The sequence below is a fragment of the Dunckerocampus dactyliophorus genome, chromosome 11 (genome assembly GCF_027744805.1).
Source record: "Dunckerocampus dactyliophorus isolate RoL2022-P2 chromosome 11, RoL_Ddac_1.1, whole genome shotgun sequence".
Taxonomy (NCBI): Eukaryota; Metazoa; Chordata; class Actinopteri; order Syngnathiformes; family Syngnathidae; genus Dunckerocampus; species Dunckerocampus dactyliophorus.
In genome coordinates, this window is record NC_072829.1 from 28,225,789 (window position 1) to 28,252,660 (window position 26,872).

At 42.2% G+C, this 26,872-nt stretch overlaps 3 protein-coding genes across 4 annotated transcripts; 2 read left to right on the forward strand and 1 right to left on the reverse strand.

The window, feature by feature from the left end:
• The first annotated feature begins 560 nt into the window (after nt 1-560).
• zdhhc5b (zinc finger DHHC-type palmitoyltransferase 5b) lies at nt 561-17,565 on the forward strand. 2 transcript variants are annotated; one of them, XM_054791192.1, is made up of 13 exons: nt 561-704; nt 2,782-4,123; nt 4,744-4,865; nt 5,077-5,234; nt 6,806-6,978; nt 7,071-7,173; nt 7,274-7,365; nt 7,520-7,652; nt 13,549-13,663; nt 13,762-13,868; nt 14,599-15,530; nt 15,617-15,640; nt 15,838-17,565. In XM_054791192.1, exons 2-12 carry the CDS (start codon nt 3,975-3,977, stop codon nt 15,633-15,635), a joined length of 2,103 nt encoding a protein of 700 aa, XP_054647167.1. In that variant the 5' UTR covers nt 561-704; nt 2,782-3,974; the 3' UTR covers nt 15,636-15,640; nt 15,838-17,565. The 2 variants fall into 2 exon arrangements, with proteins under 2 accessions (XP_054647167.1, XP_054647166.1); XM_054791191.1 differs by lacking the exon at nt 15,617-15,640.
• On the reverse strand, nt 16,464-22,774 carry tmx2a (thioredoxin-related transmembrane protein 2a). Its single transcript, XM_054791195.1, has 8 exons — nt 22,523-22,774; nt 22,357-22,417; nt 21,511-21,624; nt 19,981-20,057; nt 19,775-19,881; nt 19,609-19,674; nt 18,114-18,243; nt 16,464-18,035 (listed from the first exon to the last, which is right to left on the reverse strand). The coding sequence occupies exons 1-8, from the start codon at nt 22,709-22,711 to the stop codon at nt 17,865-17,867; spliced, it is 915 nt and encodes a 304-aa protein (XP_054647170.1). The 5' UTR covers nt 22,712-22,774; the 3' UTR covers nt 16,464-17,864.
• On the forward strand, nt 22,719-26,867 carry si:dkey-6i22.5 (polyamine-modulated factor 1). Its single transcript, XM_054791197.1, has 5 exons — nt 22,719-23,071; nt 24,876-24,981; nt 25,068-25,168; nt 25,351-25,546; nt 26,709-26,867. Exons 1-5 carry the CDS (start codon nt 22,884-22,886, stop codon nt 26,772-26,774), a joined length of 657 nt encoding a protein of 218 aa, XP_054647172.1. The 5' UTR covers nt 22,719-22,883; the 3' UTR covers nt 26,775-26,867.
• The last annotated feature ends 5 nt before the right edge of the window (nt 26,868-26,872 follow it).

Genomic DNA, 26,872 nt, shown 5'->3' on the forward strand with positions numbered 1-26,872 from the left:
GTGTATGCACCGTTCTTGACTGGCGACCAGTCCAGGGTGTACCACACCACGGATGGACGATCGGTATAGAAAATGGATGAATATATGGATGATCAATTTCATTTCCTGCTGTTCAAACCCGATAGTGTTCGACTCCCCTATGTGGGCAAGTACTGTACATGCAAGGGAAGGCAGCAACTAAACACGTCAATTTGAACACTGCTCATTTGTTTGTTCAGTCAACACCTGACACCTCACACCTGCAGGTTGTATTTAACATACCTGACTTTTCATACTCCTCATGTTTCACCTTCAATAGCAAAATGAACTTGACTAACAAGCAGGAACAAAAACGCAGCATAACACATTAAATCTACAATGAAAATATAATAAAATGTTACTTTGTACAAAAAATACACTAAAATTCAATAATTTGTGACGTAATTAATACTAGTTTTCCAAGCAGCACATCATATTTACTTGCAGTTGTAGCTAGGAAAATGCTTTGGTATATACAGAATATCCTGTTCGGAGTTGTCTCGAAGCCACGCCCCTCGGGCTCTGATTGGCTACTGCTCCACCTGGAGGACGACCGTACAATGGACCTTTTCCGGGATTCCGATGTCGGCCTAGCCGAGCTATGCGGTTTGCTATCGGCTAACTGAAGGAGGACCGAAACCGATCACTTTCGGAAGTCAGAACCACTCACGTTTGGGATTTTTCAGGTACGTGTGGCTTTTCCTGCTAATCATTCGAGGCGACTGTCTTTATGTATTTGGTGGCGTTAGCGGTCCAAGCGGCGTAATGGAGAATGTGAAGGTTTCCATGCTCGTTGGCTAACTCCGTTAGCTGTCGCCAAAACTTACGAGAGCAGGCGACAAATCATTGAACAGATGATGCGTTTATAATTCATCATTTTGTCCTACTGGAATTAACCGTCGAAGAATGCATTCATTTGATGATGTCGATTGCGTTGGTTGACGATGACTGCCTAGCCCTGGCCTGTTGTGGAACGCCAGGTCTATCAGAACATGACGCTATAGATAATAACACCACATTAAAGGCACATTTTGACACCATAAAGCGTCCAAACAGCTTGCAGTTGCCCTACAAGGCACTTATCGACGTAGCTGTTAGCTACCGAGCTGTGAATTGTTACGGTAACATGACGGGCGACGCTGAGATTTTCGGATTAACATCCATTATAGTGGAGGGGATTTGGTGTGGGCCAGATGAGATGATTAACAAGAGTGTCAGAGTGGCTTGTAACGACAGAATAGTGTTTTGTCTGGAACGTTCTTGTTTGGAAGAGGGGCGTGTCCCAACGATCAGATTACGATGCTCATCCAGATCCGTTTTCACTGGGTTTACACCGCGCCAACAAGTTTTTCGTCTTGACACCTTCGATGTCCAATTAAGACATACAGATATGTCATTTAAACCATTTTTTTGTTAGATGGGGGTTTCGGGTGTTGTATCTACTACTTGAAGACACCTACGTCGCTCTTTACGCCCAGTATATTTTTTGCAGAAATTTGCGACGGTTTAATGGCAGCACGATAAACCACCTGACGGCATCTGCCCTCTAGGTTCTTAAGTGACGTTGAACAACTGACTTTGTAACATAAATCTAAATTAAATCTCATTTCAAACCTAGGTAAGGGTTATTTATACCCTGTTTTTTTTTGTTTTTCCTTTTTAAGGAGATGTGTAGAAACAACGTTCTTACATTTAAAATTGAGTCCCGTGGCCGTAAATGTATTGTCCAGCGTTGCTTTGTAACATTTAAAGGGGATTATGGATGCTATTTCTGTCGAGCAACTCATAATATAGACAAGGCCTGTTTTATAATTTACTTTGTGTTATCCTATATAGTACATAAAGAGATAAAAATGTGTAAGGAGTTGTAATAATAATTCCACTGTTTGTTAAAGTAATGGTGAAACTAATACATAAACTAAGTGTAAAAGTAATGTTGGTGAAATTAATACAATAACTAATATGTGTTGTTTACTTTCAGAAGTTAGTCTCTTAACAAATAAATGTGAAATAAGTCAATAGATGTCCCAAAGTGAATGATAGATAGACTGATAGTAAGCGGCTAATGTTGAGGATTCAGTATTGCGGATTGGGTATTTTTAGGGGTGCATGATAATTATCGCGATAGGAGGGAATTATGACATCATACCGATAAATTTGATAACATTACAAATAGCTCATAAAAGATCATTAAAAAACATCATAAAACTTTATCAGCCACGTGAAACACCAGCGCCGCAGCGTTTGACAGAGACCTCTATGGCGTCACACCAGCTGCTCGGAGCGTGTGCCAGAATACAGTGCACCTTGCTGGGCCACAGCAGGTACCTCCCTCCGCTCTATACTCCTCATAGTACTGATGTGGCAGTAGTAATGTCATGATATTTGATTAGGACTAATCGACAGATACAGTATGTCAAATCACGAATTTGTTTGTGCCCTTCTTACCTCCAGGTGTGCACAAACTACAGTTAAATCTAAATAAAAAAAAAAGTAGATATAAAAAAAGTTTATTGGTACCATATCAGTCTTGAGAAGCAGAAAGTTAGCAGTATCGGTTTGAAAAAATAAAGATATCGTGCATACGGTGTGTATTTATAAGACTTGTCTATTGTTGTTAGAAATATCAACTATATCGTAGTAAAACAAACATTTTAAGGGCCTCTTTTGTTTAACCAACACTTGTTATTAGGGCAAATAAGGGCAGCAGGTAGACACATTAGTATTTATACTGACATCTGTTTTTGTTTTGTTTTTGAACAGGAGCATTCTATTATCTGCCACCGCAAGCTGTGGGGAAAAACATCGGCGGAGACAAAAAAGCTGAAAGGACTAACATGCATCAGACTCCTGCAGATGCCTGTGTTTAAAAGCGAAACAATGGGAGAGGAGGTCTACCTGCAGAGAATCTGGAGGTGGGAGAGGTTTTTACATCCAGGCCTGGCCACGTGCAGTGACACCGCCGTGACATGCACAGGACTTCTTTTTGGAATGAGTTGATTTTTTCATTTTTTTGTTGCCACATTGACACTCAGCGGAAGGGAAGGCTCTCAAAGGATCCACCATGGACTTGGCTGGAGTTTTATAAGTGTACAGGCAAGATTCTGCCATATTTTTTTTTTAAACTTCAAAGGACGCCGTTGGAGTTGTCTTTGCTGTTAACACAAAAGAAAGTGACATTTTGTTGAGTTGTATACGGCTGCTGGACAGTGTGCAGCCATCAGCCATCCTCAGTTTCTTCCACCCACCCAGTGCCTAAATAAGCCCCCTCGGGACAATCACAGAAGTCATCAGCAGCTGCTGCGCTCAATCCTCTGCCTGTTTTTCCTAGATGTACTTCTGCTGTCAGCCTGCTGGTCCTTCACCCGCTAAATCTTTTAATTTTCTGCTCCCTTACTTTGAGATAGATTTCCCCCCGCCCCTCCAAGCCAGATAATCAAAACTGAAGCACAGCGATGAGAATTAATTTGAGTTTGAAGAGTTTCACACAACTCATGTTTTAGAGTGTGCGGCAGTGTTACAATTAACATTCGACCTAATTACATTCTTGCACCAAATCGAGTACCATTGAAGCCATACAAAAATATATATGAATTTCCTACACATATTTTTGTATGACATTGTTCCTGCTTTTTTACACATAAATTATAATTCAGCACAGAAAATTTTATATTTATGCAAGTAGAACTGTATATTGCTATGTGAGTTTAAAAAATCTATTTGAGTGAATATTGTAGTGCTGGGAAGTTGCTAGTGACGATTTCCATTCATATGCTGCTTTGATTAGTGCTTATTTGTTTTTACATTTTAGTCATGCCCCCTCCCAAAAAGACACATTATAAGTCACTTTGACCCCACAGAACAGCCTTTAAAATAGGTAGACAGTAGATATCTACCTCTACCTCTCTCTCTCTCTCTCTCTCGCCCGTGATCTTTCTCCCTTTACTCTGTCTCTGATGCCGGGCTTCAGCACTGGGGGTGTTGGGGGAGGAGTGGGCGGCCAAGTTTCTGCTCCTCCCCGCCCTTTCCGACCCAGCCGATATGTCCCGGTGTCTGCAGCCACCACCTTCCTCGTCGGATCCACCTCCCTGTTCTTCTGCTTCACGTGAGTTCCTCCGTTTGCATAAATTACAGCGGTAGTTTATCGGAGTGTCACGAGACACGAGACGTTGCACGAGATTGGGTCTACGGGGACGGGAGTTCAACATTACTTTTAAGAAAAGTGTGCCAACGTATTGCAATCTGCTAATTTAATTTCTAGCGGCCCTGCCTCCGCCCACGCACACGCATGCACATGGCAATGTATTTAGGCTGGCAAAATGATCAAATTCATTTTCATTTATTGTGTGATTAATTCTTTTATTATCATCCCAGGCCTTGGGGCCACCAGACTTTTTTGTTTTCTTTTTTGTTTTAATCTGGCAAGATTTTGTGACCTGAGATTTTGACACCCCTATTATTTTACACGCCTCACTGCAAAGCTGCGCTGCACTGCACACATCTGTGTTTTGTTTTACCGATTATGTCCTGGTTGATTTATTTATTTTGAGTGTGAATGTTTTTGAAACTCTTTCACTCTTATGACCGCTAAGCCCTGCCTGCTACGAGAAAGCACAACAGGTTATGATTTAAATCCATTTACATAATGCTTTCAACTTGGTGCCTCAAGGCTTCTTATCGGGTCGTCACATTGTATTATTATGATTTTTTAAATATATTTTTTAGCTGCCCGTGGTTGTCTGAGTATTTGTCCTCCGTCGTTCCCATCTACATTGCCGTGATCTTCCTCTTCACCCTGGCCAACTTCTGCATGGCCACCTTCATGGATCCTGGAATCTTCCCCCGAGGTAAACCCACTTTTTTGCGTATTAGGTTACATAACTTCCGAGTGTCCTGACGCCCACGGTTTCGGCTGATGCCCTGTAAGGGGCTGCATGAGTGCTGCAGGCGCTGGGGCGCTGCGGTTCACACATGAATTCCAACATGTACTGTGCCATTCTGATACCTGTTGTTTTGCCCCCTAACGGCAATAAAGTCTCTTTTCCTTCCTCCCCATAGCGGAGGAGGATGAGGATAAAGAGGATGATTTCCGCGCTCCTCTCTATAAGACGGTGGAGATCAAAGGCATCCAGGTGCGCATGAAGTGGTGCTCCACCTGTCGCTTCTACCGACCCCCACGCTGCTCACATTGCTCGGTCTGCGACAACTGTGTGGAGGTATGTTGCACAACACGCTCATTGTGTCTCTTGTCTCGTTTACTACCTCCCCCACCTAATTCCACATGGAACAAATTGCACACTAGTACAGTGGTTCTCAATTATTTTCTGTCATGCCCCCCTTAGAGGACAGGGGGCACCTCCTAATATTTATTTATTTACGTATCTGTACAAGGCACTATGTGAGTTGCTGGCAGCAGCATTCTGCCTGCAGTCATCAGATATGGTATTATTATCTCAGTTTGCAACGTTTAAACAAGACTGCTCAGTCTGTGTGATTCTCAAACCACAGAAAGTGCAAATGATAAACATGGATTTGCATTTTTATAGAATTAAGTCACATTCAAACTTTTTACATCTACAAACATTGGTTGACAGCTTCATCGGCTTATTCCTTTCCAAAAAGGTATGTGACTTTTCAACAATTTGTATTTTGGTGCAAATAATATTGCGTATATTATAAGAGTTTCATTAGCAAGTATGCCTCGGGATATTGCCGTAGTCAGGAAGTAGCTGTTGAGACGTGCAGTGTGTCCCTTGTGGAGCCTTTGAAAATGTTTGTCTTAAAGATTTGCTCAGTATACATCATCTTTTTAAGTGGGATGTACATTGAAGTGTCTAATTAGTTGTTATATTTGAAGGTGCTCAAAGTCACTGTAAATGATCAATGTAAATCGCTAATGCTAATGGCTAGTATGTATATGGGATTTCCACTGTAAATTAGCATCAAGCTAGCGCATTTGTTTTGATGCGTTTCGTTAATGTTCAATGTCGCAGAGAAATTATTACTATCTTATGGGGTGTCCCGATACAACTTTTTCACTTCCAACACGATACCGATATTGCAGCCTGGAAAATCAGCCGATACGGATATCAATCCGATATCAGCATGACTTATTTAGTAGTGTGGAATGTTAGAAAAGACTTGATCAAGTGATATTACTCACACAGAGAACAATAATCAGCTACAGTAGGTATGAGAAAAACAGACCCATTTACTTCTTCAAGAATCTGGGGTGTACTTTCATTGGCTAGGCGAGGGTCAAGGTGCTCAATTAAGAGTTTAAACCCAACTTTACTCACCACCGACTGGAGCTGCTCACCTTTTCTGTTGTAGCTCATGACTTATTGTCGTCCCGTGGGAGTTTTCCCGTGTAAGGCTGCTTCAAATGTGCAATGAGTTTGCTCGTATTAAACTTCCCCGGTTCTGTGCCACCACGGGAAACCTGTGCATGACAAGTGTTGCACTCAGCTGCAACGTTCTTTTCGGACTTTTAACAAATAAACACACGCCTGTTGAAGCCATCAAAACAACAGCATGGCGTCGGCTCTATCTGGCCACTGTTGGATGGATGTGCTGGGGCAGAGTCTGGAATCGACTGCTATATCTATATGTATATCTGAGATTTTAGATGCAGGCCGATATGATCCGATGCTCGTTTTTTTCGGCCCACTATCAGATTGGGACACCCCCAGTATCTTATGTGGCACGCCCCGCTGTTTGCGGAGCACTGCACTTGTGTGTTGATGTCATTGCTGGTCCTAATGAAGACACTTGGATGCTCTGTCAGGACTTTGACCACCACTGTCCCTGGGTGAACAACTGCATCGGTCGGCGCAACTACCGCTACTTCTTCCTCTTCCTGCTGTCACTCACCACCCACATTGTGGATGTGTTCGGCTTCGGCCTCGTTTATGTGCTGCACCATCGCCAGCAACTCGACACGCCGCATGCCATTGTGACGTATCCTTTACTCCCTAAACTTTTTATTTAGTTTTTTTTTTTGCATCTCTTTCTTGTCTTTTTTTACTTTCCTTAAGCTTGTCCCCCACCAGTATGGTTGTGATGTGTGTTGCTGGCATGTTTTTTGTCCCAGTTGCTGGCCTGACTGGGTTCCATATTGTGCTTGTGGCACGAGGTCGGACCACAAACGAACAGGTACATACTCAAAATCTGACCTTTTTTTGTGAACATTTCAAAATGTAGAAGGAAGCTCCTTATAATGGTGGTTTTTACCTCTTTCTCTCGTCCACCGTAGGTGACAGGAAAGTTCCGTGGAGGCGTTAATCCCTTCACTAATGGCTGCGTGAAGAATATTTCACATGTTCTTTGCAGCTCGCTGGCACCCAGGTCAGTCTTCTTCTCTCTTTTGTTGTCTCGGATATCATCCTCTAGTAGTTATGTCATTAGTATAATGACTTCTGGTGTTATAGGTCAGTCATTAGCACACAGTCTTGCTCATGTTTGTATCTGTGTCATTCAAAATGCATGTTTTTTCCCTTAGATACACTGGTCGTTACCGCAAGCCTCAGACGTTGGAAATACAGCCCCCTTTCCTCAGGCCGGCTCTGACCGAGGCCCAGCTAGAAGCGAAGGTGCTGGACAACGGCATCCAGAATGACCGACACAGCACTAGAGTAAGTAGAGTTTAGAGTCCCACAGACACAAGAAAAGTAGTCGGGATTGGTTAAAATCTAGTTTTGTTGGGTTTATTAGAGCTCCCAAGCTTCTTGGATTGCTTATCGCCGATCTGACATGTTTCCATGCGTGTAGGTGGAATGGCTGTAGTTCCGTCAGCGTCATGAATGGTGTGATGGAAGATCATACCAGCTAAACCGCAAATGAATTCGGTCAAGAATATGACAGCATTTGGTGCCAATGAAAGGTCTTCAATGAAAGAGTGTATCTGTATATGCACTGCCGATGGGCATTCAACTACATTTCATTTGTTGCTTTTGTGCTTTTATTTATGAATTTATATGTACTACGGATACGGATAATTTATATGTACTACGGATAGGTGTAAAAAATGGACAACATCCACTGAGGGGAGGTCTCAGTGGATGTAGGCTAACTGCTTCCCATAGCTCACAGCAGGGGTGTCCAAATTGCGGCCTGCAGCACATTGTCGAAATAAAATGTAACAGCAAAATAAACAGCAAAAATGGGAGGGAAAAAACAGCACAATGTAAATAAAGAGAAAAGGCTGAAAGGCGATGCACATTATATATATTTTTTCAAACAGATACCGATAATTCCTGCAGAAATAGCCATGAAACAAAGAAGAAGCCTGCAAGCACCAGCGAAGAAGAAGCGGCTAAAAAGTTTGGCTTAACTTCATAAAAAAGAGACCGGTCGGCTCAGTGCAACATTTGCAACACAATGATATAATGCAAAGGAGGGTGCACGACCAACACAATTAATGTTCTAACATTCATTGATTAGAAATAACAGATTACCTTGTCCTTGATGCGCTACGTCGGACTTCCTCTAAGCAGTCAGAATCGGGGAAGTCAAACAATAAATGACTGTCTCATGCCAGTGGAACCGAGGGTTTCAGGAAGCTAGCTGATGTGGATGTTTGGTGTAAATAAAGGACGGGAGCTACGGCTATGGCTTAGCAAGATTGTTCATATGGACAGTCCGTCTCTGTTAGCAACATTCAAGGTTACTTTGGGCTACATGCTGTTTACTTGTGTTAACAAAATAAGGGTTTCATAAAAAATAGCTTACCGCAACACTGAGGCAGCAAACAAAGTATCCTACTTTGCAAAGGGAACCAGCTTTTGTGAAAGTGTACTGCTGTAAAACAGAACTTCATAACATTTATATTCAAGTTGAGGAGTTTGATATTTACATACTGGTTGAAAATAGTCCTGTAAGAAATTCCTAGTGAAGTTGATAAAAACTTCATATCGTTAAATAACACATAGAGAAGTTGAGACGTTTCATCCAAAAAGAACTCTGGTTAGCACCCTCATTTAAACCATGCAAACTTTTATGATCCTGCCTTTTAAAAGAATTGGAATCGAGAATCATTAGGAACCAGAATCGAAACGAGGAATGGGAATCGGAACTGGAATTGTTGAAATTCAAACAATGCCCAGCCCTAAACAAAACATTAAAAAATGGTGGCAGCTCAGAATTACTGACTGTGGCTCCAAGGGGTTTACTAGTCGACAAAAGCTAGTATCTTCAACGATGGTAAAGGGCTGGTCATTCAACACTATCAAATGGTAGTGTTGAATGACCAGCACTTTAGCCCTCAGGTCGTCTCTGGCAAATGTTTTCCTACTTCTCAAACGCCGCTGGGATAGGAACAAGCTCCGGTCCCTCGGTGTCGTAGCATTGCTGGTGTTTCAGGTGGCTGATAATGCGCTGATGCGTTGAAGCTCAATGTTTATTTTCCCTTGTCGAGAATGTTTTCAGAGCACTTGGCAAAATGCTTCCTCTGAAACAGTGAGAAGGCCTCACGATGGACGCCATGTTGGTTTACAAGTGAGCTGAGGGGTTGATTTGCGTATGATTTGCTCACGCTAACCCACCTACAGCACAGGATGGGTAATCTCACCTCATTAGAGGTTTTTTTTTTTAGTTATCAGAGCTATTATATTTTCTTGTCTTATCAGATTTATCGGTATTACATAATAATTCCTCGTATTGGTCCCATAATTATCGGACATAATAACGCAAAGCTTTGTCTTTTATATGATGGAAAGGCTATATTTAATGTTTTTCTTTTAAGTCTTTCTACAAAACTAAAAATATAAAAGATTCAAGAGTTTGATTGTCATATGCACAGTAAAACAGGTAGTTATGCTATGCAATGAAATTCTTATTCTGTTCATTCGCCCAAACAAGAAAGAAAACACAAGAAAATGAATAAGAACAAAAGAAACATTAAAAGTGCCCTGACCCGCATTTTTCAGTATGCAGTGGAAAAAGTTGGGACACCACTGGTTTGCATCATGTCCTTCAAAAAATATTAATCAACAATCACTTTGACACATTCATTCATTGTTGGTGATTATCTAAATTGCTAATATGCATACACATGTCCTTAAATTTTTATAATCATTAGACAAATGGTCAATGACTTAGAGGCCTTTTTAGTCTCGTCCGTGCCCCTGCAAAGACGTTTTGGTTGATGGCGGACATGTTTTTCAACCAGTCTTTCTCAAACGTTAAACACATGTGCTGGTCAGTCCCCAAAATGCATGTACCACATTTTTTTTTATTGATTCAACGACACACTCTAAAGTTACAGTGAGTGTTTTGTTTTGTTGAGTGCATCTACAATCTAGCTTCTCGTTCCATTCCCATCCTATTAGTTATTTGGACCTTTGACAGTGGAAAAATGCAAATAAATTCCACATGTTATTCCAACACCAAACTCCCCCAGCAGCAAATGCATTGCTTGGGGGAAACGGAGCTTTAGATCAGGATTTGGGGCGGCTTGGGGGGGTGTCTTGTCTCACCACAAGCTTGGTGGTTTTGCTGACATTAAACATTATTGTGTTTCAAAGCGTGTTACTCCATGCAGTTATACAGTCTTGATAGAAAAAAAAATGTTAAGACTAGTTCAAAAATTGCAAGAATTTACTGTGGGATCTTAAATGAAAACTGCACTTTTTTCGAGGGAATTTTGCCAATCATCCACAATCTTTATGTGAGACATGAAAATATGTGTCTTTCTCTTTTCTGTGCGTTCTAAAGATAAAAAACAGATAAAAAGAAACAGCTCATTACTGCACGTAATGGAACACACATATGCCGTCCACAAAGACCGCTATTAAAACACGCCCAAAAAGGTGTTATGGTTTGATATACATGCTGTGACCATGTAGTGATGGGCACATTTATGGTAACATGTAATATGTACAGTGTTATGTCATATTTTGGTCCTTTTTTAACATTACGGAGCATCTTCCCGGACGCACTGATTTCACAAAGCAACATAGAAATGAACGCGACACCTAGCATTAACTTTTCCAAACACAAAAATAAAAGCACAGCAGCAGCTCCAATATATACCGGGCATTGTGAAGTCATTACCATACAGACAAGGGCCTTCAGTCATGAGGAATGGCCCCTGCAACATCTCCACATAGCCAGCTGCCGTTAGACACCCCTGCACAACCTGAAACTCCATTGTTCCATTGAAGGATCGTGATGATTCATAATGAATGTATTCATTATATCTGGCGATTTCAACCACTGTAACCTCAGGACTGTCCTCCCCAAATATTACCAGTATGTGAGCTTTCCCACAAGGGAAAATAACATCCTGGACCAAGTCTACTGCAACATGAAAGGTGCTTTGAAGGCTGTTCCAAGACCCCACTTTGGAAAGGGCGACCACATCTCTATATTCCTTTATCCAACATACAGACAACTTCTTAAACAAGCTCCCCCTGTAAGTATAGCAGTTAAAGTGTGGAATGAAGAAACTGATCAAGTACTTCAGGACTGCTTTGGCTGCACAAACTGGGATGTGTTTAAAACTGCAGCGGGGAGGGAAGATTGTACTGTTGATTTGGATGAATCTGAACTCTGAACAAAACAAACCCACGAAAAGCAGCAGGCCCAGACAACATCTCAGGACATGCACTTCGGGTTTGCTCATCAGAGCTAGCTGATGTGCTTGCTGACATATTTAACCTGTCGCTTGCACAAGCATCTGTACCGACCTGCTTTAAGTCCACCACCATAGTGCCCGTACCCAAGAAGAGCAACGTGACCTGCTTGAATGACTATCGCCCTATAGCACTCACTCCTATTGTAATGAAGTGCTTTGAAAGAATAGTCATGACCCACATCAAAAAGAGCATCCCGGCAACTGTGGACCCTCTACAGTTTGCATATCGCCAGAACCGGTCCACGGATGATGCAGTCAACACTGCCATCCACACAGCCCTTTCTCACCTACAGGGCCAGGACACATATGTCAGAATGCTATTTATAGACTATAGCTCTGCTTTTAATACAGTCAGCCCCCACAAACTCACAAATAAGCTCCTCACACTTGGCCTGTCTCCCTCCCTCTGTAACTGGGTGTTTAACTTTCTAACAGGCAGGCCCCAGTCAGTCAGGATCCACAATCGCACATCCAGCTCAAGAATTGTGAGCACTGGGACCCCACAGGGGTGTGTGCTGAGTCCGCTCCTCTACACGCTCTTCACCTACGATTGCGTGGCCTCCCAGAACAACACCAGCGTCATTAAATTTGCGGATGACACTACAGTCATCGGACTGATCACTGGTGGTGTTGAAACATCATACAGAAGAGAGGTGGCGGACCTCATAGCTTGGTGTCGTGATAACAATCTCCTTCTCAATACAGATAAGACTAAAGAGATGATCATCGACCCAAGAACAAGGGAAAAGGAGCCGCATAAACCCCTGTTTATTGATGAGACTGAGGTGGAGAGGGTGAAAACCTTCAAGTTCCTTGGCACACACATCAGCGAGGACCTCACCTGGTCTCACAACACCCAACAAATTCTGAAGAAGTCCCAAAGGAGACTGTACTTCCTGAGAAGACTGAGGAAATTTGGCATGTCCACCACAATCCTGAGTTGCTTCTACAGATACACTATGGAAAGTGTCCTTACCGCCTCCATCACTGTTTGGTACGGTAACTGTACAACACGTGATAGGAAGGCACTCCAGCGGGTGATCAAGACCTCACAGAACACTGTTGGGGCAGCCCTCCCCTCACTGCAAGACATTTATAAATCTAGAGTCCTACGCAGAACACACAACCTCATCAAGGACAGCACACATCCACAACACTGATTATTCACACTCCTACCGTCAGGCAGACGCTACAGGAGTTTGAAGTCAAGGACCACAAGGCTGGCAAACAGTTTTTACCCACAGGCCATCAGGCTTCTCAACGAAGCACTCACACACGCCGCACGCAACACACGCACACACTCATAGCACTTTATTTATTTATTTATTTGTATTAATGTCTCTTCTGTTGTTGTTGCTTAATGTATTGGTATATATGTTTCTTATGTTCTTATTCTTTCATGTGTTTTCTTTCTTTTCTTGGGAGAATGAACAGAATAAGATTTTCATTGCATAGTATAACTGCTGTTTTACCATGCACATGACAATAAAACTCTCTTGAATCTTGAATGATGGCGCCCCCTCCACTCTGCCCTGTGGCAAACATCTCAGGTGGAATCTCCTTGTCACGCCAGTAACGTTGGAAGCCATCAGGATTGTCAAAGTTACATTTTTTTCTCATCATAGAATAAAACTTTAGTCCACCTTTCAATCTCCCATGTTTGGCGCTCTCCTGCAAATTCCAAACAGGCAGTTTTGTAGCATTGAAGGAGACGAGTGCCTTTGAAGACTTTTTTTCTTCTGAAAACCCTTCTATCGTAGATCCCAGCTGTTGGTCATTGGACTGCACTCGGCTCCTGTCACAACCTTCAGCACAATACAAAAACTGCTATTGCTTCTATGTTCCTCTTCATTTTTTAAATTGCATTTAATTTAAATGTGGTGTTTTCCTTTCAGTCAAAGAGCAGTTTAGATCAGATGGAGAGCCAATCGGCCGACACGGAGCCTCCGCCTCCCCCTCCCCCGAAGCCAGAGCTCCGCTACCCAGGTCTGCCTCGTGCTGACACTGAGGGTAAGTTGTGACCCCCAAAGGCAGTGTGTCCACGTTCAGATGATTCATATCGTCCCTCATCACATGCCTGGACCTCCTTTTCGTTTCTTGCCTTGCAGAAAGCAGCTTGTTGACAGAAGGCGTGCCCACACAGTCCATGTACAAGTACCGGCCTGCGTACAACAGCCCAGGAAGGAACCACAGTGCCCACTCACATGCTGGCAAGGTACTTTTTAAATAGATACTGTACCCTAGTGTGGCTGTAAGCTTTGTTTCAAGTACCTAAATAATCAGTCAGAGATTTAACTTAAGCGAGAAGTTAAATCTTAACATGTAAGATAAGATAACCCAGCTCCCTGCATTACCGTATATTTTTCCCACATGCTATGGAAACTATGACTCCCTACCCTCTGATGTCCTTTGTGCTTAACACCATGCCCCTCTTTTTTTGTTTTGTTTTGTTTTACTTGAAATTGATCGTTCAGTGGCCAACGGTTGATCAGTAAGTTCTCAGAAAGTGTCATGCGTGTTCCCCTTTGCCAGTCTGTCTGTTGGAGTGGATCTTCTCGCCCCCCCCGCCCCACCCCCCCACCCCCGCCCCACCCCAACCCCCCCTTGAAAGTGCATTGACTGGAATGTGTAGTTGACGTACTGTGTATTTCCATTTATGTGTTTACACGCGGTCTTTGACGTGGAGCGTCAGTGCCTGTTGAAGCCAGTCAATGTTTCCAATGCAGTAGTGTGATGATGGAGTAGAGCACCAATCAAGCATCCACGCCCCTCCCCTCCACCACCACCACCACTGTTTTATTCCTGTTAGAATCTGTCGGGTTGTTTCTGTGCTGCCTCTGCTGTATTCCTGTGGTAACATGGGGACTTCTTTCTTCATCCTCATCACTTCTCCTCCTCCTCCTGCTGTCTGTATATCTGTCTCTCCTCCTCTCTGCTCTCCTCAGGTGATCCGCGGCGAGAGTCTCGACTCTCCGTCTCCCTCTATTCTCCATTCCAGCCGCCATCCCAGTTACCGTTCAGAACCAAGCAGACTGGATGGGACCACAGTGGCGGTGGGGGGTGGTTCCGGGGCGTTCAGAGGGGGAGGGGAGAGGGGCGAGGGCCCCGGAGGTTCAGGCAGGACTGTGGGTGGTGTGTCAGGGGGCATGTCGGGTTACTCCCTGACCGGGCGCTCCCACACTTCGTACCCATCCTCTCTGGTTCTGTCCACTGGAGGCTCCCACTCCTCCAGCCTGCGCTCGGCCCACTTACCACACAATCCTCTGGCCACCCTCCAGTCAGAAGGTACCACAGACACCAGCTACAAAAGCCTGGCCAATCAGACCCCTCGGAATGGCAGTCTGTCCTACGACAGCCTGCTAACACCTTCCGATAGCCCAGAGTTTGAGTCGGCGGCCCACGAGCTGTCGCCGCAGAAGCCTCGCGCTGTGTTGCCCTCGGCGACCAACGCAGTTGTCAGAGGACAGCCTGATATGGTGCCCCCCGGTTCTCCGCTGCAGGGCTATACGTCACCCTTCCTCTCAGCGCAGATCACCCAGCAGAGGGAGGGCCATTTGCTCCAGGGCTCTGCCACTTTCTCCTCCCCCCACAGGGCCTACCTGCGCGCCGTCAGCCCGCCCCCTCCCTCCGGTCTTCCAGAGGCCCAGCACCTGCTACAGCATAACCACGACTCCTCCTCCAGAGCCCCCCGTAACACTGTCTCGTCATCCTCCTCCCTGGTGGCTCGCTCGCCTGAGCCTCCTATCTCTCCGCCACCGCGCGGCCTCTCCCTGGGCAAGTCCCAGTCTTACACTGGGGAGGCGGGGCCCCAGCACAACCCTCGGGTCACAGCGGCACTGGGAGGGGGAGGAGCCGGAGGAGGGCTTCAGGCTCCACAGTGAGTAACACTACGTAACGCTTAGCCTGCTCTTCTTCCTTCTCCCTTTCTTCCTAATCTTCTTCTTCCTCCCTGCCTTGTGTCAGCCATCCTCTTCCTCCCTGATCTGTGTGAGTCTTCCTTTTCCTCCTCCGGTTTCCACACAGAGACTGTTAGAAGCATGCCAGCATGCGGTTGTTTGCGTCCAGTGGCCTTTCGTTGAAACATTATATTAGGAGAGAAACCATCATGTTTTTTTGTTTTTTTTTTTTAAACACTTGACTTTCAAAATAGAACCACTCACCTCCATTTCCCTCTCTCCAATCAGATTGTCCTCACGCACAATCTTGGCCAATCACAACACATCCAAGCCAGGGGGTGGAGTGAAGAAAGTGACCGGCGTGGGCGGGACCACTTATGAGATATCTGTTTGAGTGACAGGCCCTGGACAGCTTCTCCTTGTCCTTTTTTCTCAGCTGGATATTATTCATGACTGCAGAGCCAGACCTGGCTACCTGCTACCAACTGCCCGATTTTTTAAAAAAAATTCCCCCCTCCCCCAAGGAGAACAAAGACTCTTGGACGTTGGTTCATTTTTCTCAAGCCACTTTGTGACCCACAGACTGTTTCTTCACAGGTAAGAGGGCGGGTGTTCATTGATGCTGTCTTAGGACAGGAGTATTCTTGACACTCCGTCCTGTGGATGTCAAATTTGAAGGTGGATTTCTGAGCGTTGACCAATGAAGGCTGCCGCGTTTTGTGGACCACGCAACCTGTTGAGCGAAAAGCGTCATTGAAAGAAGAATCCAACCTATTAAAATACAGTATCATTTTAGTTTTATAAGTTTTTAAATATTCTTTTATATAAAATGTGTAAAATCTTACGGATTATTATTGGGTCCTGTCAGGTATCGATGACGACTATCAGTGAGGGGGGTGGCAAATGTATGTGTAATTTTCTTTTTTTATGGTTAATTGCCTATTTTATGATTGAAGGCTGCATCAGCCACTCGTGAGCTTTGGCGGGAAATCCTCCATGATTCTCTCCTCTGACGTGGCAAATAATTGAGCTTTTATTTTCCTAAAGCCACAGAGATATTGGAAAGTGGAAGGCATCTTTGCGGAATGTACACGTGTAATGTTTTTGTGCTCGAGGCGTTATGCAAAATCAGTTGTGTAGCTTTAAAATCATTGTCGTTTTTGTTTTCTGACGCGAGCCTTTTCATGGATGACCAGCCAATTAGGGCTAGCGAGGGATGGGCTTATTTATTTCACCTTTTACACAAAAAGCAGATCTGAGGAAACATTTCAAACCAGTCTCTATTAGGTGTTTGGTATTTTTAAAAGAATGACAGAGCTCCTTGTGATTTGAAATGTTTTAGGGACTGGTTTGCAATACAAGTCTTGATTTATGTTTTCTTCCCTTAGAGCATTTATAGTAGAGCAGGCACATTTTTGCTTTTTTTTTGTTTTTCCCCACTTTCCAGGCATCTTGTGTATAGTAGGTCTGATTTTTCACATCAAATTGTAAAGGTACAAGTGGCTTTATTTGAAACCCACAGCCATGTTGAGCAGGAATGAATAATTTCATGGAACGAATGAATGCAACTTGTGGGGAAAGTGTGTCTTCATCATGCATGTGATTCCTGCTCATGCTGATTGTTTCCCCGGCGTGTGAGACTATTTAAAAGAATGCACCCGCAACCATCAAGTGGGTGGTCACAATTTAAAAAAAAAAAAAAAAAAAAAAAGCATCATTAAAAGGCACAAACAGCTGATGAAGAGATTAACTCACGTGTGTTATTCTCCTGCTCCCGGCCAAGGATGAAGGCCGCTGAACAATTCAAAGCGTATGCGAGTATGTTGACGCGTCATAGTGAGAAGAAATATTGCTCATTGTGGGATTGGAACAAGTTTCACAAATATCTGTAACGAGAACATTTAAGACGTTTCCAAAATGGCCTTAAAGAATTTTTTTTGAAGATGTCTCAGAATAAAAAGGTCAAACTGATTAAACGTGTCATTCATTTTAACGCTATGCTTTTTTTTTTTTTTTTTAATTAGGATTTACGTGATGGAACATTTGTAAACATATTAGTTGCACAGGTTCTACATGACATGTTACACAGCCAACAAACACAAAATACAAAAGTTATTTAAATAAAACTTGCCTTGATTACTACCTGCTCTGTTGCACGGTCATATGCACACTTAGACCAATGCGCTGACATTTACTCCTCTTGAAATGAACCGCTACAGTCTACATTAAGGATTTGTTTAAAAACACTGGAAGGCAGGTGCACATTAGAAAAACAAGGTACAGTAGATCTGTGACGCATGCCCCTCATGCCAACTTCACTTGTCTTTCTTGCTCTCTGAACTTTCCTCCGGAGTGCCGACATCAGGCTCCGCCTCCTCTTGCCGGGAGTTGTGCGGCTGCTCGTCTTCCTTCAAACCACGACTCTTGTTCAGCTTCTTGGACTTCTGGAAGCGCTCGTTGAGATCAAACTCTCTGATAATGTTCTCCTGGGGGGGGGAATCAATATCGGGATACACTTTTAGCTGCATTTTTGTGCAATGATGTATGTCACAGAGCAGACAAACCTCACTGAAGGTCCATGAAATAGCTCTGCCTTTACTGTCCACCGCCGGACGTCTCATAATTTCCTGTCCTCCCTGGAACAGCACCAGTGAGGGAAGCTGCTTGGACAGAGGGGACGTGCTCACTTTGTACCTGGCCGAAAGAGATCCATAGTTGTAAAATCTACATTCGGGATAAAACAATGTCATACACTTATCACACATTTGGTTTCTGCCAGAGACCCAAACTACTGTACATACATACACTCTAGGGGGGCAAGATAATTAGAATGTCCTACCGATAAATCCAACATTCAAAAAATTGCTCCGATACCTGACAAATTAGGAAAACGCTCCAATAGGGCGAGATTACCCATACTGTGCTGTAGGTGAGTTAGCGCGAGCAAATCAAGCGCTCTTTTTCTCCCAGGCGTAAACAAACATGGCGTCGATCATGTGGGACCTCCCCACTGCACTGATTTGAACACTTTGCAACTCGAGAAGAAAAAAAAAACACCGACCCCCGTCTGTCAGCAAACCACTCTGAGCCATGTTTTTAAAAAAATATTTTATTAATAGTAGTGATGTCATGATATTTGGCGAGGACAAATAGTGTAAATATTTCACCTTTCATCATGCGCTAAGACTAGATAGGACAGCTCTAGTCTAGTCTTTGAGCAAAATGAAGCCTGTGCGTCCATCTCGACCATAGGGTCAGGCTCAAAGACTAGATAGGACAGCTCTTGTCTAGTCCTATCTAGTCTTTGAGCCTGAACCAATGGTCGAGATGGATGCGCAGGCTTCATCATGCTCAAAAAATTACATAGGACTAGACTAGAGCTGTCCTATCTAGTGATGATGAAGCATGATGAGGCCTGCTCAGATGGTTGACGGTCGAGATAGATGAGCAGGCTTCATCATGCTTCATTGTCACTAGATAGGACAGCTCTAGTCTAGTCCTATCTCGTCTTTGAGCGTGAACCAATAGTCAAGATGGACGAGAAGGCTTCATCATGCTCAAAGGCTAGATAGGACTACACTAATCCTATACTGACTAGAAGACAGCTCTAGCCTAGTCCTATCTAGTCTTTGACTTAAAAAAACAGTTACGACTACAACACCACATCATCAGTAGGGTCAAACTAACCTGCCTCACAACAGTCTAACCCCAGCTCGCCAGATAGGACAGTGCTAGTCTAGTCTTTGAGCACGAACCGATGGTTGAGATGGCCAAGCAGGCTGCATCATGGTCAAAGACTAGATAAGACAGCTCTAGTCTAGTCTACTCAGATTAGAAACAAAGAGTCTTCTACGGCAATCTGAACAGTCCAGTTGCAATCACTTCAAGGCCGAGCCCAAAATGTCTTGCTAAGATGAAGAATTAACTGAAGCCCAACACTTTTGTCCTGTTTTGGACTGTTCATTCTGGATGTGAAGTTAACACTGCAACCGTGGAAACTCCCCAATGTGGGATACATAAAGTCTATCCTATCCTATCCTATAGTGGTAGAAAGCTTACCTTTGGGAAACCTCTCCGTAACGTCCAATATCCACCTTCCCAAACCTGAGACCGGCGCAGTTGTACCTGCAGGTGAACATGCACACTCTTACCACGCACCCCTCGTACATCCAAACAGTTTATGTATGCGGTGCGTAATTATGACCACGATGTGGTGATCTCTTACTTGAGCGAAAGGTCAGCAAAGACCGGAGCGAAGGACTGGCACTCTGAGGACCAGTTGGCGTAGAATTCCACAATCCAGGTGACACGACTGTCCCTCTGCAGCTCCTCCTGATGACACCATCGCAGAGGCACATCCCAACAGATGGAAGATCAGTTATTTTGGGGAACATGCTTCCAAAAAAATAGGATAATTCTCCATGAACTCACATCAATGGTCTTGTCACTGAAGTACTTGATGTACTCTGGGCCCATGTATAGAGGAGGCTTGCATGTCATGACGAATGCTGGTGACACAAACAACCACTTAATGGTTGATGTTATGAACAAGTCTTCTACACCCTATGCGGACATTTTTATTCGGAACAGTTATTAGGAACTATTAGGGGTTATTAGTGCTCAGTTAAAAAAAATAAACTGTGCAAATAAGTTTTTTACTGTCACTAAAAACAATACAATATAGGATGATGACAACACAATGCACTGGTAGTGCACACGTTTGATTCCTACCACTAGGGCCTGGATCACTGGGAAGCTTGCCTCAGCCACATTTATTATTGTATTGACCCAAATATAAAACAACCCTGAATATCCATTTTTGTAAAAAAAAAATATTCTTAAGACAAAACTAATATAATTTTCTCATTAAAAAAAATATTTATTAGCTGCTTGACTTGTTTGAGGACTCGTAATTCATTGATTACAGTTCCTCCCTGTGTGAATGACACGAAGAAAAGCTCCGACATGCTTGGGATGGGGGAAGTCATTTGGCGCCACCCGTTGGTGCATAAAGCTCTAGACCAGGTGTCCAAAGTGTGACCTAGGAGCCTTTAGTAGCCTGTGGCTGTTTTATTGGCCCATGGCACATTCTCAAAATACAATAAAACAGTAAAAAGACAAAAGCCAGCAAAAATGGAAGAAAAAAAAACAGCAGCAATTTAACAAGCATTAAGTTGGAATATTAGGAGAATAAAGCCATAATTTTATGAAAAAAATATTTTATTTTACGAGAAAAGTCATAATATCATGAGGGAATATATATATATATATATATATATATATATATATATATATTAAAATAAATACTAAAATATGTAGTTAATTAAACTTAAAGTTGATATATTAAAGAAATATACTATTAAAGAAAAAATACCTTATTTTCTCAAGTTGTCATTATGAGAAACAAAACAAGCAGAAAATTTGGTTGTCAAAATATTACGAAAATAAAAATAATAATTACAAAAATTTCGAGAAAACAACATGCAAATGTTGAAATATTTGGAAAATAAAACAACAGAAATGGAAAAAAACAAGCAAAAAATGTCTAAGGAGAAAAATTTATTCTAATATGCTTTTTCACTTATATCACAAAGCTGAGACGCAGGCTGTTTTTTTCTTTGAATATATATGATTACTTCTGAGCATATCTACAGTACATGGGGTGGTTTACACAATTCATCATTATCAAAGTGGCTCGTCCATCCTTTGATTTTGAAAACATGTGGACACCCCCGCTGAATATGAGTCAGTATTTATGGTTACCATTTTTAAAGACCTTCCCTCTCGTGACTAATACAAACCCCAGTCCACTATATGAGGAAATAAGGTAGTTTCATGAGTGGGTCTAAAAAGTATGATGCAGTGTTGTTGTACACCCCTGCAAGCTACAACCACAATAATAAAGGTAATGTTAAATTAATACCTATTTGACAGTATCAATCAAAAATTGTGTGCACTGACCGACGCAAAGAGCGAGGTAGAGGATGCCAAGACGAATGTCCAGCCTGAAGAAGAGGATGACGTTTGCCACTTTGCTGAACAGGAACAAGTTGCCTATGTGTTGCTCCAAGGTGACTGCGAGGTGGGGAGACAAATGGAAAAAACCAGTTGATACAAGGTCAGCGAAGGACCTTCATAAAGGTAATGTTTACACAACAAGGGCTGGTTTGTAGTAACGCATGCGCTTCCTGCATGGGACCAGATGCAAGGTAATAAGTCACACATTGGTTAAACGGGGAGGATTAAGACACAGCTTTGTGTGTTAGAGAGACTGCATCTACAATTTAGCATGCAATTGTTCTTTTAAGATAAATTTGGGTACACATGGTGCAAAAGTACAAGAGCTGTATCTGCCTGCAAATTACAAAATTCATCAGTGATCTTGAAGAGTAAAAGGTATCATATTGACAATACTGGCCCTGTACTTCCTGGGTAACAGGTCGACACCAAAATGTGTAGTATCGCCCACCTCTAGTGGTCATGGATGTTTATTTACTCAATGCAGAGGTTAGCAGACATTTAAATGAGACGGTCTGTAATTCATGTTTTATAATTATTTTTGATATTCTATTTAACTCATTCTCCTACAAGTGCGTAATATTCACAATATATTTCTGATTTTGAAGTGCAATTACAATAGCATGCAATTCTGCCTTGACTGTGGATAGCGTAGGCAGGAAATTAGAATATAACACTAAATGTCTACCATTATATACCATTATAATGCAGCTCTTGCATTAGATGTGTACCCAATTAAGCGTCCTGTCGGGGGTTGCCTAAAGTCCAAATATTAACGAGGGCACTCACTTGCTCTTCTGTTCTTCATCATCACTATGGCACTCAGAAACATGAGAATTTCTACTTCTCGCTGCAAAAAAAAAACATGCAAGAATGTACTGGATGGTAATAAGAAGCCTCCATGTTTATTTAGCACCGCCACTGCAGTGGTTATATGACCCTGGCGTGCACTCACCCAGTCGAAGTCGCACGAGTTGCCGTCCTCTCTCTGGGTCGCTAGGTGCTCGCACAAACCAGGAGCTTTGCGGACCACCAAGAAGGCAATGGTCATGAAGAAGGAGGTGATGTAGTAAGGTTTCAGTAGCCATTTGTAAATCTGAGGGAGGTGGTACAAGAATGCACAAATGCCAGTGATTAAGCCCATTCTGGCCAACAGCAGCGATACAGCTGACAGTGAAAAGTCTACTGAAGGAACTGACGCAACACTACTTCCGTATCCTACCGCACATGCGCAGAAGAAAATTGCAACCGTGCGGAATGAGCTTAGTGGCGTGCCGTAGTTTTGGCGCGGAGTGTCAAATGTAAACACATTAAAAATGGAGGACAACGAAGCTGCGGCCGCTAATCAAACTGAAAAGGCAGATAAAAATAGTTCAGAAAACCCCAGTCAAGAAGCTGGAGGTGCGTGTAAAGCATCGGGAAATGACGAGATTCGGTGGAGTAGGCTGAAGCTGTTCGACAAAGTGATGCAAAAAAGCCTGGAGAAGTTCATCGACTTGGCTAGGTGAGGAATTGCTTACATCTGATTATTGCACTGTATTATTATCAGGTTCCAAAAGTTTGTTTTTGTGACAGGAACAACGCACAATTCTACTTGTGTACGGTTGTATTCTTCATTGTTGTCACATCTGAGGTCCTTGTGCAGGCAGACAAACTAACAGTTAAAAAGAGTAAGTACATAACATAAAACAGGGGCGTCCAAACTTTTTCCAGCGATGGCCCACTTTTGTATGTTGTAAAGCAACTCGGGGTGTCACAACATCTCACGAGATTAAAACGTTACAAGATTTCTCGTTCAGAAAGAAAAATGTCTCGTGGGCACTAAGCCAGGGAAGATGGTAAATAAATTAATCTCACAATAAATGAAAATGAACTCAATCATGTTTCCGGCCTTAATATATTACCACGTGCACGCGTGTCTGTTTTCGTCTCCCTCCTCCAAACAGGCACTCTGTGCATTGGTTTCAGCACCTTTGCACGTTTCTTCCATCGAACAACGGTATGAACTGAGTGAGCCCTTTTGTCAGTCATACAGTCTCTTTGTCTCAGTGGGTGGAGGCGGGGCCGCTGCCATACACACAGAGTGTAATGTAGTACAAATTAAATTAGTAAATTGCAATATATTGCCATATTTTTTAGATTTTTTTCGTTGTACTTTTCTGAAAAGTAATGTTAAAATCTCGTCTTGTCTCGTTCTCATAGACCCAACCTCGTGTCTCGTCTCGTGACACCCAGAAAAGCAACACATGTAGATATTCTCAGAAGTTATATTTCAACAATAAACTGCATCTCATTTTTGTGATATAGGTGAAAAGGCCTATTATTAGTACTCACTTCAGTCTTTGCTCTTTTTTCTCTCATTTTCTGTTTTTTATTTTCAAAATATTTCAGCTTTCTTCTTAAATAATATTCGTCAATTTTCTTTTTGTAATATGACTTTATTCCCATAATATCATAATTATTTTTTCCAGACCCAATTTCCCAAAAATTACAACTTTTAGTTTTATTTCTCATTACGACTTAAACATTTTTTTTTAACTTTATTTCAACTTTATGCTACTAAACTGACATTATTTTTCCTCATAATAGTACGAGTTTATACTTGTAAAATTGCGACTTTTTTTACGTTAGGATACAACTTTTTTTCTCTCAAAATTTTGACTTTAGACTAAAATGTAAACTATTTCAACTTCCATCCATCCATTTTTTATGCCGCTTATCCTCATTAGGGTCGCAGGGGTATGCAGGAGCCTATCCCAGCTGACTTTGGCGAGAGGCGGGGTACACCCTGGACTGGTCGCCAGCCAATCGCAGGGCACACATAGACAAACAACCATTCACACTCATATTCATACCTATGGACAATTTAGAGTCGCCAATTAATCAAAACAATCTAAACAGGTATGTTTTTGGAATGTGGGAGGAAACCGGAGTGCCCGGGGAAAACCCACACACGCACGGAGAGAACATCTTCCCGATATCCTGACTGTGTGGCCAACATGCTAACCACTAGGCCACCTATTTCAACTTTCTTCTCGTAATTACGACTTTATTCCCACAATATTTTTACTTTATTCTCGTAATATTAGAACTTTTCTGAAACCTAATTTTCCTTTATTTGTTGTTTTGTTTGTTTCTAAAAATAATTATATCTTTTTTCTTTAATTTTTCAACAATTTGTCCTCGTTATTATAGTAAGAATAGGTTTTTATGTTCAATGCTATAGCATATTGAATAGTTTTGTGCTTCAAGAAGATACATTGCCTCACATAAGTTTGTCTTTATATATCTTTTTTTTTTTTTAACAGTTTTAACAGGTTTGCCAGCATGTTCCATCAGCTGTATAAGATGAATCCTCGGAGGGTGGAAAGCATTCACAAGCAGTTTATAGAGGAGTTGCGGAGGGCTATAAAGGTATGTAGATATTTATGATAAAACATGGGAAATGGGTGACTTAATGTCCGATTGTTTTTATGAACACTTTGCACCCTTTGTTAAAGGATGATATCAGCACACTGATTGAAGAAGGGAGACTTGAGGCCAAACTCAACGAGCTGGACGAACTGGAGAGTGCTGCCAAAAACAATCCGGACCCTGCGTGGTTGGTACAACATCACCTGAGCAAACATATGAGCAGACTGGACATTCATGCCATTATTTATGTTTTCACTTGAGGACATCTCATTTTCCGTATGTTTGATGCATGCTTTGTGTCCACAGCCACACTATTACAACGATGATTCAGTCACTTAGTGTACTATCCATCCTGTCTTGTCTTCTTAGGCGTCCCTCTGGGGTTCCCGAACAAGACTTTAGCAGCTTTGTAATGCCATTCTATCAAAAGCAGAAGGCTTACTTACGGCTGGAGCTTAAAAAGATCCAAGCGGAGAATGCGACCCTTGCGCAAAAGGTTCTGGCTGGCAGGGAGAGGATTGCGCAGACTGAAAATCATATTTCAGCAGCTGTTGCCGACTGGAAGGTGAGAATAAAAAGTGACACAGAGGTAATGAAACTTTGTTTTACACATACAGTATACTTTTTATATACTGTTGTCCCTCCTTTATCACGGTTAATTGGTTCCGGACCCGACCACAATAAGTGAATTCCGGAACGTAGGATTCAATGTTAATACATACAATATTTTCATAGTCATGACATAGAAAGCCTGTTTATAGTCTTCTAAATAAGTTTTTTAACATCACTAGAGCCCTCTAGACATGAAATAACACCCATATAGTCACCTTTACACTCATATTACCCAATATAGTAGATATAATCAGAGGAAATAAGACATATTAAACATAAATAAGATGACAGACTCACACGTGAGCAGTTTCTAATTCTTCCTGGACAGTGTACTTCCTAAGGCGGCTATCAGTGTATTGTAATGACGGCTTTAAACAGCTTTACACTCGTATTACCTAATGTAGTAAACATAATAACAGTAAATAAGCCATTTAAGACGTAAATAAAACTCCTGCTCGCGTGTGTCACAGTATATATGTTCCACAGGGGACCTTTGTGGTGGGCGGACAAATGTGTAGAGGACAAGAAGTGACTCAGAGGTTCAGAGTTGAGTTTTAGCTTGTTGGGGCCATAAGCCATAAGCCATAGTCCTTTATTATTAGGATTATTAGATTATTATTCTTGTGTTGTGCCTGTGAGATAATTTAAACATTTTCTGACGATCACATCTGGTCCGTGTCTCATCGAACAATCACTGACACCTTGTGGCCAATGTAGACTACTACATTCACAATCAGAATGCTTCTGCCTTGTATTTGCATTTTAGTTCATTTAGTTAGTTAATTTAGCTAATTTTATGCTTGAAAATGCTTGATTTAGGCCAATAATAAGTACAAGTTGCGTAAATATGCATTTTTTTACTCATAATAGGCTATATTCAACCACAAAAAGAGGTCATTTATTAATTATTATTTTTTAAACGCGATAGAATGTTGAAACCTTTTTTTTTAATAAAGATGCAAATCAATTACGTTCTCAATAACTTTTAATACATAGTTAATTTTAAGAGAAAAATACTGTCCCCGTAATAATTACCACTTGTTACTTTTACACCTGTTTTACATTGTGTCGTATATTTTTATTAATCATTTGTGCTCTTGTCTTTCTATTTGCAGGCATCAGTCACTGAATTTGAAAGCCTGGCATCTTCTCTATGCCCAGCAGATGTTTTTGATGTGTGATTTTTCCAAAAATAATTGTTTGAATTAACTATTATAACTGTGCATATAGACTTTGTTCAGTGTTCTTGTTGGAATTAAAATAATTAAAACGTGTGCTT

Excerpts from the sequence above, each read along its gene's own strand:
- zdhhc5b (XM_054791191.1), top strand. The coding sequence starts at position 3,975 with ATGCCGGGCTTCAGCACTGGGGGTGTTGGGGGAGGAGTGGGCGGCCAA. Across the intron at positions 7,653-13,548 it reads ATGACCGACACAGCACTAGA|TCAAAGAGCAGTTTAGATCA; the intron begins GTAAGTAGAGTT and ends TTTTCCTTTCAG. Across the intron at positions 13,664-13,761 it reads GCCTCGTGCTGACACTGAGG|AAAGCAGCTTGTTGACAGAA; the intron begins GTAAGTTGTGAC and ends CTTGCCTTGCAG.
- tmx2a (XM_054791195.1), bottom strand. The coding sequence starts at position 22,711 with ATGGGCTTAATCACTGGCATTTGTGCATTCTTGTACCACCTCCCTCAG. Across the intron at positions 19,882-19,980 it reads TCAGTGACAAGACCATTGAT|GAGGAGCTGCAGAGGGACAG; the intron begins GTGAGTTCATGG and ends TGGTGTCATCAG. Across the intron at positions 18,244-19,608 it reads TACGGAGAGGTTTCCCAAAG|GTACAAAGTGAGCACGTCCC; the intron begins GTAAGCTTTCTA and ends TCTTTCGGCCAG.
- si:dkey-6i22.5 (XM_054791197.1), top strand. The coding sequence starts at position 22,884 with ATGGAGGACAACGAAGCTGCGGCCGCTAATCAAACTGAAAAGGCAGAT. Across the intron at positions 25,169-25,350 it reads AACAATCCGGACCCTGCGTG|GCGTCCCTCTGGGGTTCCCG; the intron begins GTTGGTACAACA and ends TTGTCTTCTTAG. Across the intron at positions 25,547-26,708 it reads CAGCTGTTGCCGACTGGAAG|GCATCAGTCACTGAATTTGA; the intron begins GTGAGAATAAAA and ends TTCTATTTGCAG.